Source organism: Perna viridis, chromosome 14 (assembly GCF_037379345.1).
Source record: "Perna viridis isolate PV_CMFRI_1.1 ecotype Kerala chromosome 14, ASM3737934v1, whole genome shotgun sequence".
Taxonomy (NCBI): Eukaryota; Metazoa; Mollusca; class Bivalvia; order Mytilida; family Mytilidae; genus Perna; species Perna viridis.
This window is the reverse complement of record NC_142458.1, coordinates 13,054,628-13,071,724: the sequence shown is the minus strand read 5'-3', so window position 1 is coordinate 13,071,724 and position 17,097 is coordinate 13,054,628. Positions and strand designations below refer to the sequence as shown.

General features: G+C 31.6%; 1 protein-coding gene across 7 annotated transcripts; it reads right to left on the bottom strand.

Moving 5' to 3' along the window:
* Nucleotides 1–5,168: 5,168 nt before the first annotated feature.
* LOC148598260 (methyltransferase-like protein 27) lies at nucleotides 5,169–15,522 on the bottom strand. 7 transcript variants are annotated; one of them, XM_088561537.1, is made up of 7 exons: nucleotides 15,479–15,522; nucleotides 12,615–12,715; nucleotides 10,286–10,383; nucleotides 8,764–8,891; nucleotides 7,963–8,101; nucleotides 7,315–7,407; nucleotides 5,169–5,698 (listed from the first exon to the last, which is right to left on the bottom strand). In XM_088561537.1, the coding sequence occupies exons 2-7, from the start codon at nucleotides 12,629–12,631 to the stop codon at nucleotides 5,517–5,519; spliced, it is 657 nt and encodes a 218-aa protein (XP_088417663.1). In that variant the 5' UTR covers nucleotides 12,632–12,715; nucleotides 15,479–15,522; the 3' UTR covers nucleotides 5,169–5,516. The 7 variants fall into 7 exon arrangements, with proteins under 7 accessions (XP_088417663.1, XP_088417661.1, XP_088417664.1 ...); XM_088561535.1 differs by lacking the exon at nucleotides 15,479–15,522 and adding an exon at nucleotides 15,199–15,335; XM_088561538.1 differs by lacking the exons at nucleotides 12,615–12,715; nucleotides 15,479–15,522 and adding exons at nucleotides 14,281–14,335; nucleotides 15,199–15,328.
* Between the last annotated feature and the right edge of the window lie 1,575 nt (nucleotides 15,523–17,097).

Genomic DNA, 17,097 nt, shown 5'->3' with positions numbered 1-17,097 from the left:
CCACGGGGTATAATTCCTAACGAAACGGAAATTTTAATTCGTTTGTATGAGAGTTTTGACACATCCACAAATTCAAGGACCACGAACTGATGATTTTTTTCATAAACCACGAAATTCGTTCCCACAAATAAAAGAACATTCACAGTAGTCAAAATAGCCTTAATATCAGTTTTCTAGCTTCGAGATTATATGCATTATATCTATCTAAAAGAATTTGAGATAAAGGACACTACACTACAGACACTTTGAAAGAATAATCAAGAGAACCAAGGTTATAGCGGTAATCAATAGAATGTAATCTAGGGACAAAGTCCAGACATGGAAAACAGACATACACAACAAAGGACATAAAGTAACTAAAATCATACATACAAAGTAACAAAAGCAAATGAGCAACTCGGACTCCACTAAAACCTCTTATCTTGATATATCAAAATAGACTTCTGGAACAAGGTTATGTTGCTGCAATTTTCAAGTCATCACTACAAAAGTTAAAGGTTGCCATTAAGAGCTCAATATGTCGATTTGTTGACCGTGTCATAGTTTTCCGGACGTGATATTTTTAAGCAACTTCGCGGGTGTTTTGAGAAAAGAGGACGCTAATCTTTTCGGTGCACCTTTTCTATGCTCCCATTCTTCAGTGGAGTTTGAGGTACTTATAAACATTTGTTTCTCTTTTTACCTGTTTATGTGGCTTTCTCATGTTTTGCTGTACATGTATGTGTCTATTCTCCCTGTCTAGTCTGCATTTTTGGAGTATATTCGTTTGATTGCAGCTCGAATCTCAGTTCCCTTGATTACACTTTTACCTCCGTTGTATCTTTGGATTCGCTTTGTTTACTGTGCAAAAAGACGGGAAATACAGACCAGACCAGATATTTTTGCCAAATAGCCCAAATGTACGTTATTTATTGAAACCGTTCCCAAACCTTGGAGGTAGAGGAGACTGATAAGTAGCTATATCCAATACGAAATAATTCAAAAACTAATACCCAATGTGGTTTAAATCATAGGAATTTTGCCTGTAAAAATGCATTTTACAAACAGGAAATGATTCAAACAGTGCTTTTTGTGAACGATTATTGATTGCTCATTTAAACGAATTTGTTAAATAAAGATTAAAGACATCTTAATGGAGACAACAACTTTAGCAGTGTCCATGAATGATCCAGGCAGTGTCTGACCCATGCCAAATTATTTCCTTTTCAAAATCACTCGTGAAAGACCAAAACTACGTTTTCGAAAAATAAACGAATCTTGGTTTATAATTTACTAAATGGAGAAAATGCATAAAAAGCACATGAAACTTCTTCAATAGGCCTGTTCTCTACTTAGTTGATTTGTTAAGGATGTTGAGCAAATATCCTGAGTAATCCACTTTTGATAGAGAGGATTCCTTGTTTGTTTTCCCAAAATCATACTGAATGTAACATTAATTGGAATAATCAAATAAATTGGTCAGGTACAATGTACTCTGTGCCTCCCTTACAAAATGATTTCTACATTGACTGTACTAGCATACTAAAAAAAAAAGATTTAGAGAAAAAAAATATCAGGTGTTCCGGTAAGAGTCTTCTACGGTTTTTTGGAACACCCAGTAAGGTTTGTCATGTATGATTATTTACGAGAGAATTAAACACACCTGCTCTCATAATGAGGGTTGACATACTATATCATACTATTGTGTCGCGTCATATTAAACAATATTAATCATCAGATATGGCATCATAATAATTAAAATAGTTTTTTATTTATTCACAACTAGGGCAAACATGTTTAGGTTGATGTATTATGTATCAGTTTTTTTTATATTTAGAGTTGTCTTTCTTGTTATTCTTTTCGTTAATCATGAACATGCCATTGAAAGTGCATTCATTGTATCGAACTCTGTATTATATTACCTTGCGTTAATATTCTGTGGTATTTCATCCATTTTGATGTCAAAGTGTGACGCATGTTTACATATTGTCATCAAATTTGACAAAGGAGTTATAATTCATTAGTTCCCAAAGGACGGAAAACTATTCCTCATTGCAACATAATCGTGAACGATTCATTTTAAGCAAGACAGTAGTTAATAATTGTAACTTTTCTTAAATTAAATTAATTCTTGTAAGGCATCGATTTGTCAGATACTGTGAAAGTACTTTAATTCGTGGATACCAATTTTCGTGGATAAAGGAAAGAGTAATCAAGGGAACTAAGGTTATAGCGGTAATCAAAAGAATGTAATCCAGGGACAAAGACCAGACATGGAAAACAGACATACACACATACAAAGTAACAAATGTAAATAATCAACTCGGACTCCACTAAAAACTGGAAGCATGGACCAGGTGCACCGGTAGGGTAAGCGTCCTCTGCTTTTCTAGAAACACCATACTGATTTGTATAATGGAGAAAACTATACATTCATTTCCAACTTTAAATTTAAAAAAACAAAAATGTTGTGAATTGCCAATTTCATGTACACTCTATGTACTTATTGGTTCAAAAATGCAACAAGGACTGAAAAACTAACACTGAGTATGTGGTCTGTTATTGTCTCTAAATTTATTATGAGGGTTTGTGACAAACGTGAATCATCTCTGTCTTATATTGATAAGGACAAGCAATGGAGTAATACCTATTCAGATTCTTGAACCCAGTTATGTATTTGGTTTAAAGAGAATTGATTTATCTTGTTTAGGTGAAAAAAATATATATATATATTCATTGGAAGAATTTATGTTCGCGTAAATACTTTTCCCTCTATCATTTCTAATAAACCCTTTTAAAATCTTTTTTTTAAACTAGCACTTCAATCCAAATAATAAATATACCGTTTCGTAATTATTCTCTTAGCAGATTCAATTGGTTCGTCAAAGAGGTAAATAAAATTTACTCCCGAATTAAAAAAAAATATAACATTGCTTTACAAAATATTTACAGGAAAGCGTTGCACCTATATAACTGTCTCATGGAAGTACCAACTGAGCCTGCATAAATATTTGTAGCATTTGTCTTTCTTAAATTCAGAGTTAATGTTCATCTATGTATAAGTTTCATACAACTGAAAAGACGCATGTTTTATACAACATTTTCAAAAAATGTCCCAAAACATGACAAAACACGATAAATGCAGCCGATATCTAAGTGAAAAAAGCAAAGTGTCAAATCTAGCCATAGTCCGTCTCTGGATTTTTCCAATTTATGATGCAATAATAGCACGAATGTTGTATATTTAAGGATTGTTTTTTCCATTCTTCGTATGATTATACGATATAAATGACTTCGGGTCAATAAACGATGAAGAAACCGCGAAGTAGAATAAAATCAAATCACAAGAAACATTTTTTTTTACACTAATTAAAAAAAATTCAAAACGTGGATTAATATTGTTACGCCATCAATAGATAAATCGAGTGTCGCCATTAAATCAATGTCTTGCCACAACATGTCAAATGCCCTGTCAATGAAGTTTTTCACTATAGTGATGGGATTTGGTTGAAATTGTCGAAATTTAATATGCAGTTATTGGAATTAGAATTGGAGAAAAAACCAAACGACATGGAAGTAGTCGTAAAATTGCTAAATGGATATCAAGAGCATTGATTGTGAGACACGTGGAATAAAAACAGCACGTGATTAATCAATGGGTACATTTTCTGAACTGTTGCGTGTTACAAAATTGTCTAGTTCGTCACTCATTAATTTCTTCTTTACAGTAGAATACCTGCAGTAGCTGCTTTCTAGGCTGCGTTTTTGGAACAACATGCTTAATTTGGCGAATTTCAATACCAGACTCTGGGCAGTGAAAGTGGTTCCCTAAATCTGGTAAATTGATATTTGTTTTGGAGGAACATATGTGTACGGGATACTTTCTTTATCTGGCGAGGGTAGTATGGATTTCGAGCAATGATTGAACATTGATGTTTCATTTTCACTGGTTTTGAATGTCAGTTTTATCTATACGTCCTTGCCAGTTCTTTTGTGTTTTTTTCAATTGTCGGACCTGCAAATTCATTTCCGTTCTCGTCAATTTTATTAACGAAGGAATTCAATTTTGGTTGCACACGGATTCCTAATCCTCGTTTCACAAAATGAAATGCCACGCAAATACCGTACTCGGAATCTGAAGACGATTGAATTTAATTTTCCATAGTAGAAGGCTGAATTTTTTTTTTATTAAATTTGAAGTTGGAATTTATCCTTGTGTTTTGTTATTATTGCCAATCATTTCCTGCATATGTTTCTGGAGTTTACCATCTAAAATATTGTTATTTAATCGAATTTTTCCCCTTGCAATGTCAACATTTCTGTTCAAATCATGATGCCTCTTTAATTCCACTCCTATTTTGCTAATATACTTAAATGACTCTGAATCATATAATGAAGCCGGATATTCATTCCTTGTTGGCTTCTGTTTTCAACATGCTTCGGTATTTCTATTGCATTGAATTGTACCATTTTTTGTCTAGGTCCTACGCGGAGATTTCAATGAAATCTGTTAGTTCCCCAGTAGACTCAACACTCAATTCTAAACCCAAAATTAAACCCTTTTAATCTAATATATATATTTTTTTTTATTTTTACACATTCTTTAGATATGGCTTATTGATTTTATCATTGCAGACACATATAACTTAATGAAAAGTGTTCATATTTCTATGAGGGATTTAGAAGCAAGTCCCAATCTGGGTTAAAAATATAGATAGCTAGGTTGAAAACTAAATTTGTGCATTATTTTGAAAAAAAAAAAAAAAACAAAATTGGAGTATTTTAATACCCAAGTATTGTGTTCTTATTGTTGGACTTTTTTTCTGTAATTCCTGCTAATCCTCCCAAAACACAGACGTAGGCTTTTTCTTTCTCAATTCCAGAACTGCTTGTTTAATTGAAGAGCTGCGAAGTTGTCTTCTTTCCCTCCTCGCCACAAACTAAGTTCAGCTCATTTTCAGTCATTTTAAGATGCCATATTTTATTTGATTTCCCATGATTCAGAGTGCATACTTCCTCAACATCAGAATCCTAGTTCATAACCAACTCAAAAGATTTAAACGTTCATCTAGTAATAAAGATGCTATTTTTATTTAAAACAGCAGACGACGGAAATCTCTTTTTATTTTTGTTGTAAAGCACAAATAATTGTACTTTTAGGGTTTTTTTTTGAGAAATTCTTTTCATGATTGTATTCGGCAAATTATTATTATTAGAAAGTTAAAAAATATTATGACATCAATCTTAACGGTTTCGAGTGAATTGGGATACCGTAATTAGTGTCCTGGTCAAAATAGCAAATAAGGTAGTACGTAATGGACAATATTGCTCGATAACGCTAAACCATAAGGTATTTCTTAAAAATTATAATTTCATTACATTGTTTTTTACACAGGTTAGCAAAATAAACTAAATTAGAACCCACCATATAAAATTATGCCCAATATTACAAAAAGGATAATAACAAATCACAATTTTGCTGATAATGTGCTTCAAAGTAAAGATGATAACTATTTTTTTTTTACAATGACGTCTATTCATACAACACGATACACAATTATTACCCCACAAGCATCTTTCAAATAATCTTCAATCCTTGTGACTTCCTCTTTCATCCATTTTCCCTCTTTTTCTAGTTGTTCACATAGAGAGAAAAACTTTGCGTACTCCGGCTGTTTATCCAAATGTTCGAGTCGACAACATAAACACACAATTCCACCTGTAACAGAACTATTGTGTAGTAGTCTATAAAAGAGTCATAGAGGGAATAATCGATGAATTGAAAGGTCACAATTTATTTTGTTTTTATTTTAGTCTGCTATTGAAACTGCATTGTAGAACTGAATTTCAGTAAGGTTTCTAGTGGCGTAAAAAATAAACAATCAAATCCATTACCATTTCGTTTGATATGGAGATTTATTGGTTTTTGCCAACATATTCTACTATATCTTACACCTCAAGCCTTTTCTACTAGAATGATAAATACATGTATGAAAAACCATATATAATTACATAAAAGAATGCTTGAAGTTGCCTTTTATAAACAAATAAACATTATGTGATTTTCTTGATTCCAACTTTGCATGATTCTAAGGTCGACAATTTCTGACATTTTTAAATACCAATCTACACATTTAGCCCAATTCCTAGAAAGATTACTACTAACAAAATTGCATGCAAAAATATAAAATTAAGGGTCGACATCATAATTCTGATTATGATGCAAACATTTGTTTGTAAGAAGATTGTGTTTTTAACAATAAGCAATCAAAACCTATGAAATGCTAAAATGTTTTTTTTTAATTTTTGTCCTGTCAGTCCCGATTATATTTGAATGTAGAATTTTAAGAGGCAACAAATTGATTTGAACCAGAAAAAAAATCTTTCATTGTCCGAAACTTCAAAAGATATATATTGGTTGAATTTTTCAGCAAATCATATATATAGTAAAATAGAGTATAAGGGTTTACATAAATGTCAACAAATATACATTCATAACAACTACTGCATTGTGTGTGACAAGAAGAGACAATATACTAATGGAAACCAAGGATAAAAACGTTAATTAAAAACCAAATCCAAAGAAAACGACCAGACAAAAATGCACACACAACAGCAAAGAAAATAATAAAACAATTATGAGCACAGAGAAACAGAAGCAAACGAGTAGCCAGGATTCCAAACATACCAACACACATACAAATGGGAGCCATTGACTGGTGCATCGGGAGAGTAGTCGACCGTTTCTTTTCTAGAAACTTTAAAAAAAACAAAACAAAACAAAAAATTAAAAAAAAAGACAAAGGATTACTGTTCTCAAGTTATCTGCTTCACCATTGAAGGAGACCCTTTCAGCTTCGTTCACTTTTGAATAATGTATTGCATCGGAAATCAAGAACTATCACAGTTCAAGCAATGTCAAAACCCAATAAATCATGAGGTTTACAAAGCAAAATATGAACTTAGCCTCATTTTTTCTCCATTTTCGCTGCGCATGTTTTCCACTTATCGCAAAACCACCGCATAATGCATCTTATCTTACCGGTATATTTGAAATTGGTAACTATTGACCAAGAAAATTATACATAAACGGAAGAATAAAGACCCATGCACTTTGAATATGCTTTCCCGTTTTAGCAATACTCTTTTCTAAGTTTTATACGTTTTAGTATATTTTGTCTATAAGACATAAATTGAAAAGAAATTATGTGGAGTGCCCGACTTTGTCCTTAGCACGCTATCACGTTTGACCGATTCCAGATCCGTCCTTGCTCAGTCGGTCAATGGTAACCGAAAACCACAATATACAGGAGTAATAATATACATGATATATACCTGGTTTAGTTAATCGTATCATCTCAATTATAACATCATATGGCAAGTGTCCCGGACTAATCGATGCACATGAAGTAACTACATCATAATAATCTACAGGAGGTAAACCATGTTTTAAGTGAATTGGATATCTAGAATTAGGGATTGTTAGTGTCATTATGAGTTAATGAGATAGTAAAACAAGAAATTTGGAAAGGGAACGAAAAAAATAATACAATATTGTGTACTAGTTTATATGACAACTGATTTGTTCGACTTGTTATAGTTTTCCTCTCCTATTTCGTCTACCTTTCGAATTGACGTTTTCCAGACTCGTCGGGTGTTTCCAGAAAAGCAGAGGATGAAATGTATATTTATTCATTCCAATCTGTCTACTCTAAGGAGATAATTCACATTTGAAAATCCAACAGTTTCTTATGTATATTAGTGTCATTTATACAGAGTTATAACCCTTAATTTTGAATTTTGCAGTACATTCTATATATGTTTTATCTGCTAAAAACAAGGGTTATATGAAAAGCTACATGTAAGTTTCTGTTTACTAAAACATTTTTTAAGAAAATATTAAAATAAAAAACCATGAATCACATTTCGCATGATTCCGGCTGGAATGCTACTTAATTACTTATCAATTGCTTTTAAACTTACCTTTATTCAAATGTTTATTTGGTTTTGATGTCAAAAAATCGCAGTAGAAGTTGGTATAGACGCTCTTTTTCTTTGCTTCATTCAACATTCCACGCGAAGGATCTAATGCATGTATGTTTCTAAAGCCATTTTGGTAGAGCTAAAGATGGATGTAAAACAATAAAGCTTAAAGCACATTATTACATTATTACATATTCAGATTTATTGCATATCTTGATAGGCCAGTAAAATGATAGAGCACTCAATTTCTATAACGAAAGTATAATTATCATAGTATTGGTATTTCTTTGTTAATCATATTTCAAAAGTTTAATCAATTACAGACCTTAGATTACAGCAAAGAATGTCATATATTTGTCACCTTTGAGCAACTCGGCGGGTGTTTCTAGAACAGCAGAGGACGCTTACTCTACCGGTGCACTTGGTCCATGCTCCCAGTTTTTAGTGGAGTCCGAGTTGCTCATTTACTTTTTTTACTTTGTATGTATGATTTTATTTACTTTATGTTCTTTGTTGTGTATGTCTGCTTTCCATGTCTGGTCTTTGTCCCTGGATTACATTCTTTTGATTACCTCTATAAACTTGGTTCCCTTGATTACTCTTTGAAATGTTTGTATTTTTCTTCTGTCTTTTCTGCCATTTTCTTCCATGCATAACTACTATTTTCACGGCATTGATGTTCAAAGTAACATTTTTTTTTATTATTATTCAATTGTATACCGGTAAGAACAACATTTTATGATTTATAATTTTATTATTTATTGTATTCAGTTTATCAATACCGAGATTTTTCCATCCTACCTTAGTTCCTACTAAACCAGTGCCAGCACCAACATCTAGAATTAATGTTTTGTCTCTGTTATCCTGAATGTATGAACATATAGCGTCACAACACCTTGTGTGACCTGTAAAATCCATTTGTCTTAATGCTACAAAATGTAAATTAAATGCTTTTATTCTATGTTGATTTAAAAAAAAAAAACAGCAACCGACTTGGTGGTGTCAGGGTTGCATGCTTGTCTCTAATGCCAATTCCAAACCGAGGTTTAAGTAGTAGTCATTTTCTCCTACAAGCACGCGGTAATTTAGGTAATTGACGACTGGTTAATTTGAAGTACATATAACGTGTCCGAGTGGGTGTTTTGTCGACCTATTTGTTGTAGCTTTTGTGAGCACATCAAATAATCGACCCGGCGTGTCGGACTAATACACAACAAATACCTTTTAATCTATGAGTCGTTAGCGTCCTGAAAAGCATGAAATATTTGCCAAAGAAAGATAAATCATAATCAATCCATCAACTAAACAAAATACTGTCCCCTAATGTTGATATAACTACTGTTGTTCGGAAACTGTTGCATACATTAATTATTGTAATTTTGTCATTTACAATGACAGTCAAAAGAGATCAGAAACTGTTGCAAAAATTGATTATTGCAATTTCGTCATTTACAATGTAATTCAAAGAGTCTTTCTATTGTTTGCGATTCTGAGAAAAATCTCACAAACATGTACTTATCAGAATATATTCAAAATTCCATGATGCAAATTTTAAGTAACACTACAGGTAAGAATCATGCAAAATTTGATTCATGATTGGAAAGCCTATATATATTTTTATTTTTGATATATCGTTTAAAATGTTCTTGTTAACTGAAATAAACATGTGGATTCCCAGAAAACCCGTGCTCTTAGGAGATAAAAAAAAATATTTAGAACGCACAGTTCAAAATTAAGGGATATAACTCTGTAAATTACACTCAAATACAATGTAATCCATTGAATATTCAATGTAGATTATCTCATAAGATCAGGCAGATTTGAATGAATAATTACACATTTTATGATACATGTATGGACTAATAAAACAACTTAATTACAAAAATAAAAAAATGGAACCTTTTTAGCGTGTATCACATTTTTTTTCAGATTTTGCATGATTCTTACAAAGACAGCTACTTAATTACTGCGACTTTGCATAAGTAACAATATTTCCACAATTTTAAATCAACGGTAATAATAAATATTACATAAACCGGTTTCCTCGTTTGTCTACCCCTGACTTGACTTTTTATGAGCAACTCGGCGAGTGTTTCTAGAAAAAAACAGAGGACGCTTACCCTACCGATGCACCTGGTCCATGCTCCCAGGTTTTAGTGGAGTCCGTGTTGCTCATTTGCTTTTGTTACTTTATCTGTTTGATTTTAGTTACTTTATGTTTTTTGTTGTATATGTCTGTTTTCCATGTCTGGTCTTCGTCCCTGGATTACATTCTTTAGATTACTGCTATAACCTTGGTTCCCTTGATAACTTTTTAACTTACTTTCGTCGTACTTTTCACATATTACTTCATATGACTCTTGTTTCTTTTCTGGGCTTACATTTGGGTCATTGAAATGGTTGACCAGAGAAGACGCCATCCTGTATAAAAAAAGTGTACATTTGTAGTACAAAACTATTTAGATTGTATGAAGATTTAACTAGAGCAACATAGTCATGCGATAGTACTCGTAGCAAAATGAACTTCATGACGTCCACAACACAATTCAGTGCCAGTAATTCTTTGAAAATGAATCACGAAAAGAGATATATCCTAAAAATAGCAATTATACATAATACACGGTAACAGAAAAAAATACACACAGCTGAATTAAATAGGTTTAGTTATGAGGTTCACATATTCACAAATAGCTAATATCGGTATTTTTCTCTTTTTAAAGTTCACCATTTCAGTTCTCTGTCTTTTCAGATAAAAAGAAACATTAAACAAAGACAAAAACAAAAACAAAACAACACATAAGTATACATCAAATCGAAAATTTTAATTTCTTTAACTATGCGAAGAAATGTTCCATTCCAAGATCATACCTTGTGCATTGTTCCAGTTTTTAGCTTATTCTTCGCTGTGAAAATTTTGTTTAATAAAGCTCTTCGTTCAGATACACAGTCCAAGGCATTTATGATATATTAATGTATGAAATGTGAAATGTCTGACTGTTTATACATGATTACTTCAATATTGTATCATAAATTGACACATTTAGTTTCAACCTTCCATATGCAGCTTAGCTATATATGAATTTTTTTTTCTCCAAAATCGGAATACTGAATAAAGAATAAAATGCTTCATATATATGCACTGTTTTTTTATTCAATATTCCCTTAACATGCATTTTCGATTATTTAATGTATTCCGAATGTAGTAGGAAGGGGGCAAAGGTAAGGGGAAATGGGATTTCGTATTGATCTAGGTTTTCTTGTTTTGCAAACCTTTCTTTTAACTATCAGTCCATAAATAGGGCAAAATTTAAATAGCATTCTGTAAAGGAATAAGAAAATTAAGTCTTGGCGGATTCAAAATGGATTATAGAAGTTACAAATGGGGATATTGAAAGATAATTTTAAACGCGAGAAACGGAATATAGGAGTGAAAATGAGAATAGGAAATGGAAATGTTGATTTTAATATGCAGGACGGCAAATGGTGTATTAAACTGAGAATAGGAACTGGGAATAATGATTTTGAATGTAGAATTGGGAATAGTGTACAAGATGGCAATTTGGATTGGGAACGTTGATATTGAATGATATTTTAAGGAAGGAATTGTAATTATAATGTAGAAGAAGAAGTGTGTTTAGGGCTGAAAATGAGGGAGGAGAATGTGGACGAGAAAGAGTGTTTACGGATGAAGATGGGGATTGGAATGAAGGTTGTATATGCGGCCTACATACACAACATATACATCATATATATGAAAAAAAGGGGTGAAAAAAGATGAATGGCAATAACAAAATTACTGATTGGGAAATGACCCAATCTAGGCAATAGTCAAAAGAAGAGTCCGTAACGGCAATGTCAGGGTGAAAACCGTAAAGTTGGGAACCACTGCCACCATTCAAAATTGGTAAAAAGCAATAGTAAAAAGGTTACAGACCACCAATTCAACCAATGAGCATTTGGAACGTACGCAAAAATAGTCCTACGCAGAAATTACCCCTGTTCCTCATAGTGCTGTGAAAAAAGTACTCGTCTTATTTAAAAAAATTAAACAGTTTCTGAAAGGAAAAACATTTCTGTACATTTTATAGGTGCATTTTGCTTCTTGTGATGTGAAGCCTAATCTCCAAAATGATTTTTAAATATACCCTTATCATGTGAAAACACTGGGATTTCCCATGCTATTTATAGACCCTTCACTTCCGTTGACCAGTACTGCACTGCAAGTCTGCTAACCCCACATGCCATTCTGAGGATTGTGAGCTGACATATGTAGAATCATGCTGATATATAGTCCTCTGCAGGTTAAAGTTAAGGTAAAGTCCAGAGAAGTCATTGAATATTGTGAAATTAGCATAGAAGCCTATGGGAAGTGGAATTAGTGGTTTCTAGCCTAAAAACAGCACTGACGATATAAACGACAAATATGTAAAACGTATTCATCGAGATTAAAAAAAAACATCAATTATAAATTTAAATGAGTCACGACATGTGGAAAAGCTAAGTGTAATTTCAATGTAAATCCGTTCAAGCATGTATTTTAAGCTGGATATCATTTATGTCATCCGTTTTATGTGTACACAATCTGCCCGAGTCAAACATTGATTTTTAAGACGAACTAAATTAGGTTAAATATGAAACTATAAAACAAATACCTAGACATGTCAACCATTTATACTGCTGTACCCTCCTCCGGTGTATAACTAGTTCCGATGTATTATTAATATCCCTAGATGTTGCCGACACTGAACATGGCCTGTTTCATGAAAACAAAGAACAAATATCAGATTGCCGGTATTCCAGGTAATTTTCAAGTTTTAAGCTCAACAGAATATTTGCAACATTTCCAAAACCTCTGGATGCCGTATTATGTAATCCATTTTAGAAATGTAGAAAATACACATGAAACAAATCAATCGAAACTGATTTATCGTCTGCAATTTGCAAAGTTTCCCAAACAACAATCATGTGACCAAAATACGTCATGTGTCATAAGAAAAAACTATGGAAAGCCAAATTAACAATAAATGAACATTTTCTGAGGATTTGACAAATTAAAATATCAAACATATTTTCCATCATCTTAAAAACATTTAACTTAGAAAAATTAAATGGAAATTAATAGATATGCAGTATTTAACAAAAGAAAACGTTCACAACGAACAAATTTAGGCTAATGTGGGATTTTTTAAATTTTTTTATAGATATTAAATCTTTTTTTTACAGATTTTAATTAAGGAAGAAAAAATAGTATTATCCTGAGTGTTCGAAATCTGCCTTTAATGTAGTACAGAATGGATATTTTTGTTTGACAGGTGTTTTTATGCACAAAAATGGTATATAAAATACTTACACAAGAATATCTGAATATCAATTAAAAATTAGCAAGTTTCAATAATCTAATGATTTAGCTCAACCAACAGTATATCAATTTTAAGTGATCTAAAAATTTCTAAATGATTTCAATTCTTGATCAATTTCCATCAAATAATCATTTGAATAGGAATTGAAATAAATAAAATATTTGAAACATGATTTTGAAATAATTTGCCTTAAAAAAGTGTTTAAATTCCCACATATAATATTTATCTTTTTTTACAAGAAAATATATTCTATATTGTTATTTTTGTCCAGTACTATATTTTTTTTCAATAAATCCAATACTAGCGTATTTCTATTTATTTACTGGAATTGTATTGTACGCCATATGGTCCCCATACTTGTTTAATCTCTGCATCGGAAATGCACGGAAGGGGATACGACAACAATAATGGTGAATAGTTGACATTTGATTTTCATTCACTAATGTAATAATGAAATGAAGACATGCAGATAACATAATTTACAGACATGGAAAGTAGAATGTCCAATTTTTTTTTAGAAATAACATAATCGTCGTCTAGTCAGATCGGTAACTCGGTCGGAAGAAAATCATTTTGACCAACGGAATTGGGTTACCCCAGTATACTCATTACTATAACCAGTTTTTGTACACCGGTAACAACGAAATATTTTCGGACACAAGACACAGGGAAAATCATGTTTAGTCGGATTTTGTTCATCACCAAAATGTGTCAAGTTATTTCCTGATCAAAATAACATCATTCTAGAGGAGATTTTACATACGATCACATGATAACTTGATAGTATATTTCATGCAGTTATAAAAGATTAATAATAATTACTTGAATGCTCTTGACATTCCAATCGAAATGTGTGTTAATGTAGCTCATTACTAACACTATTTTATGTTGAAACCATGTAGAGTCCAACTGTGACATATACAGAAGTACATAGCGTGTTAAGTAAAATGTTCCTTACATATTCCTCTGTCATGTAAACATATGAAATATGCATCAAAAACTTTTTCGTCCAACTAAAACATAACATGAAAAGTCATGAACTCTTTAAATTCATACAAACATATTAAGTGTAGCTCTGACCATAAAATGTCTTTACATGTGCTGCATACGTTTGGGCTGACATAATATAGTCGCATTATTGTTAGGCGCATGCAATAAATAGTGTTGACGAACATATGTTTTTCTGGTTGAACCAACAATGGGTTGACATAACCTAAATCAAGCATTAAAATAGCCATCACATGTCGAAAGTAACACGATAAATGTTAACACTGCTGGCTAACAAATGGCTGTAGTGATCATGCACCATCAAAATATAAGTAAGGAAAACAAATAATGTCGATTTAAAGCTCGTTTTGTTTTAATAAGTTATATTTTGACCATATCAACACTGAAAATTATCAATAAAAGGTCAATTTGTCTAACTCAACACAAAAAATACTTTGTCTTAAAACAACAAAACAAATCTAGTGTTGAGTAGGACACAAAATGTCTAATACAAAGTTTGTGTGTGTTTGGGTGGACATATTTTGTTTATTTCAACACAAGAAGTGATGACGTAGACATTTGTTGTCTCACTCAACCTAAAACATATGACATATCCAAACAATGTCTATATTAACATTTTATTCTGTTTAGATTGACAAAACAAAAATGATAAATACAACAATATATTCCGTTGTGATGGACAAAATGTATTTTTTTTTTGCAAATTGTCTATGAAAATTACATTTTTTGTGTCACGTTGAAACCAATCAACACATATTATTTAATCGTTTTTGCATATAAATAAATGATAAAACTGCGATGAATACTGCGATATATTACCATACATACTTCTCCAAAGTACTTAAATCAATATCATACAAAATTTTACCTGTACAGCAACTACAAATATGATCCAAAATACCCAATTTGATATATTAAACACAAGATCACAACTGAAAAAACCTTGTTCAACGGCATGTATTTCTTACTTGCAGACAAAATTCATGCTTATATAAACTAAATATATAAGTAATAAAAAGACACGTTTCATTAAATTTGTATAATAATTACACATTCAAGCATGGCATATAGTTTAAATATCTGGTGCCATCTGAATACAATGTACCCAAGTCAAACAATGTGTTTTTTCTTCAACAAAATAGGCTTACCATACAACAGAACAAGACACGTCAGTACCTGAAACGTGATTACCATCTTGTTTTGACCAGGTATAATATTGTGTTACATATGGTGCATTGACAATTTAAGTGAAATCAGCAAGAGTGTATTGTAAGTATAACATATGTGTAGGTGTGAATATAGAAGACTTTATAAATTTTAAACATGAGATTCAGTTATGAAAAAAACACACAAAATTCTCGTTTACTTTTTTTCGGAAACAATTAAGTAGCATACGTTGTTAGAATCATGCAAATTATGTAATATGTGATACACTACAAAACAGGCTACACATTTTAATTTTTGTCATTACGTTGCTTTATAGGTCTATAGAATGAAATGAATACTTATTCATTTCAATCTGTCTGCTCTTAGGAGTTAATTCACATTAAAACCAAATGGTTTCTATTATATGTCAGTGCCATTTATAGAGTTATCTTCCTTGATTTTAAATTCGGTGGATTCTATATAATTTTTATCTCTTATGAACAAGCTCAAGGGTTCTATGAAAAGCTACTAGTAATTTTCTGTTTAGCTAAGCATTTTAAAAAAGCATCAAAATAAAAAATATGTAGGCTGTCCAACTATGTTTTACATTTTGCATAAATCTTAGCTGGAGAGCTACTCAAAAACTACATTACCAGTTTTATTTTTTCATTTGGTTGTTGTGCTTTAATGAAAATAATAAGCAATTGTCACTTTTTAAGTTTTTTATGGTTTTTATTTTTGTTGCTTTAAATGGGAGATGGAAATATTTACAATAATATTTACCTTATGATATAGTGATATTCAGTTGAGGTGGAACAAAGGTTTTTTTTATTTTCTATAAGGTAATGGATATTTTGTAAATGGAGAAGAAATTAGCATTGGAAAGGAAAATGGTGAAAAGATACCACTCAAATTAGCATTTTAAATACGTTTTGGTGAAAGTGAATTAAATACGATTTTGAAAAGGTAGTAAAATTTTTACATCACTGATCATAAATTATCAAGATAAATACCACTCAACTAAAACCAGACACAATTGCCTTTTATATTTGTTCATATGTAGATTAAATGCACGTCTGACTGACCGTACAAATATGGTTTATGTAATAGAATGGTATTGTCTATGTAATGTAAAAGAGAAAACTATTCGAAACATTAAAGAGACAGACCTAGGGTAAGAGACATTACTCGTTGTATAATAAATAATCATTGGAACGTTTGTGTAAAGAATTTTACATCAATCTCACCTAGACATCAAATTAATTTAGATTTATCTATTTCAATTCAAGCTTGATAGGCTTTGATTAAAACATATCACTGATTTAAAGAGTTTTGTCCCTTAAAGCTAAAATTGCACTTCCCTTCTATACAAGGACATTAAACCTGATGTACAATCTTTTGTAAATGAATGCCTTCAATTTTGCTTTCAAACACGAAATTTCATACACTTGCTTCTATATCATTTCCTCACTACATGAGATATATATTATCGTACCTGTGGACAAAGCTTCAAACAACATTGTAGTTGTTTGAAAAGCGCATTACCTCAGTTGCCTTATTAAGGAATTCATTGATAATAACATACCAGGTAATCCACATACTCACGTATTACTTTCGATAA

What these genes read in the sequence shown, in the direction of transcription:
- LOC148598260 (XM_088561537.1), bottom strand. An exon ending in CTGGTTTAGTAGGAACTAAG is followed by an intron (nt 8,102 to 8,763) that starts GTAGGATGGAAA and finishes ATCCATCTTTAG; the next exon opens with CTCTACCAAAATGGCTTTAG. An exon ending in GATACGATTAACTAAACCAG is followed by an intron (nt 5,699 to 7,314) that starts GTATATATCATG and finishes GTTCTGTTACAG; the next exon opens with GTGGAATTGTGTGTTTATGT.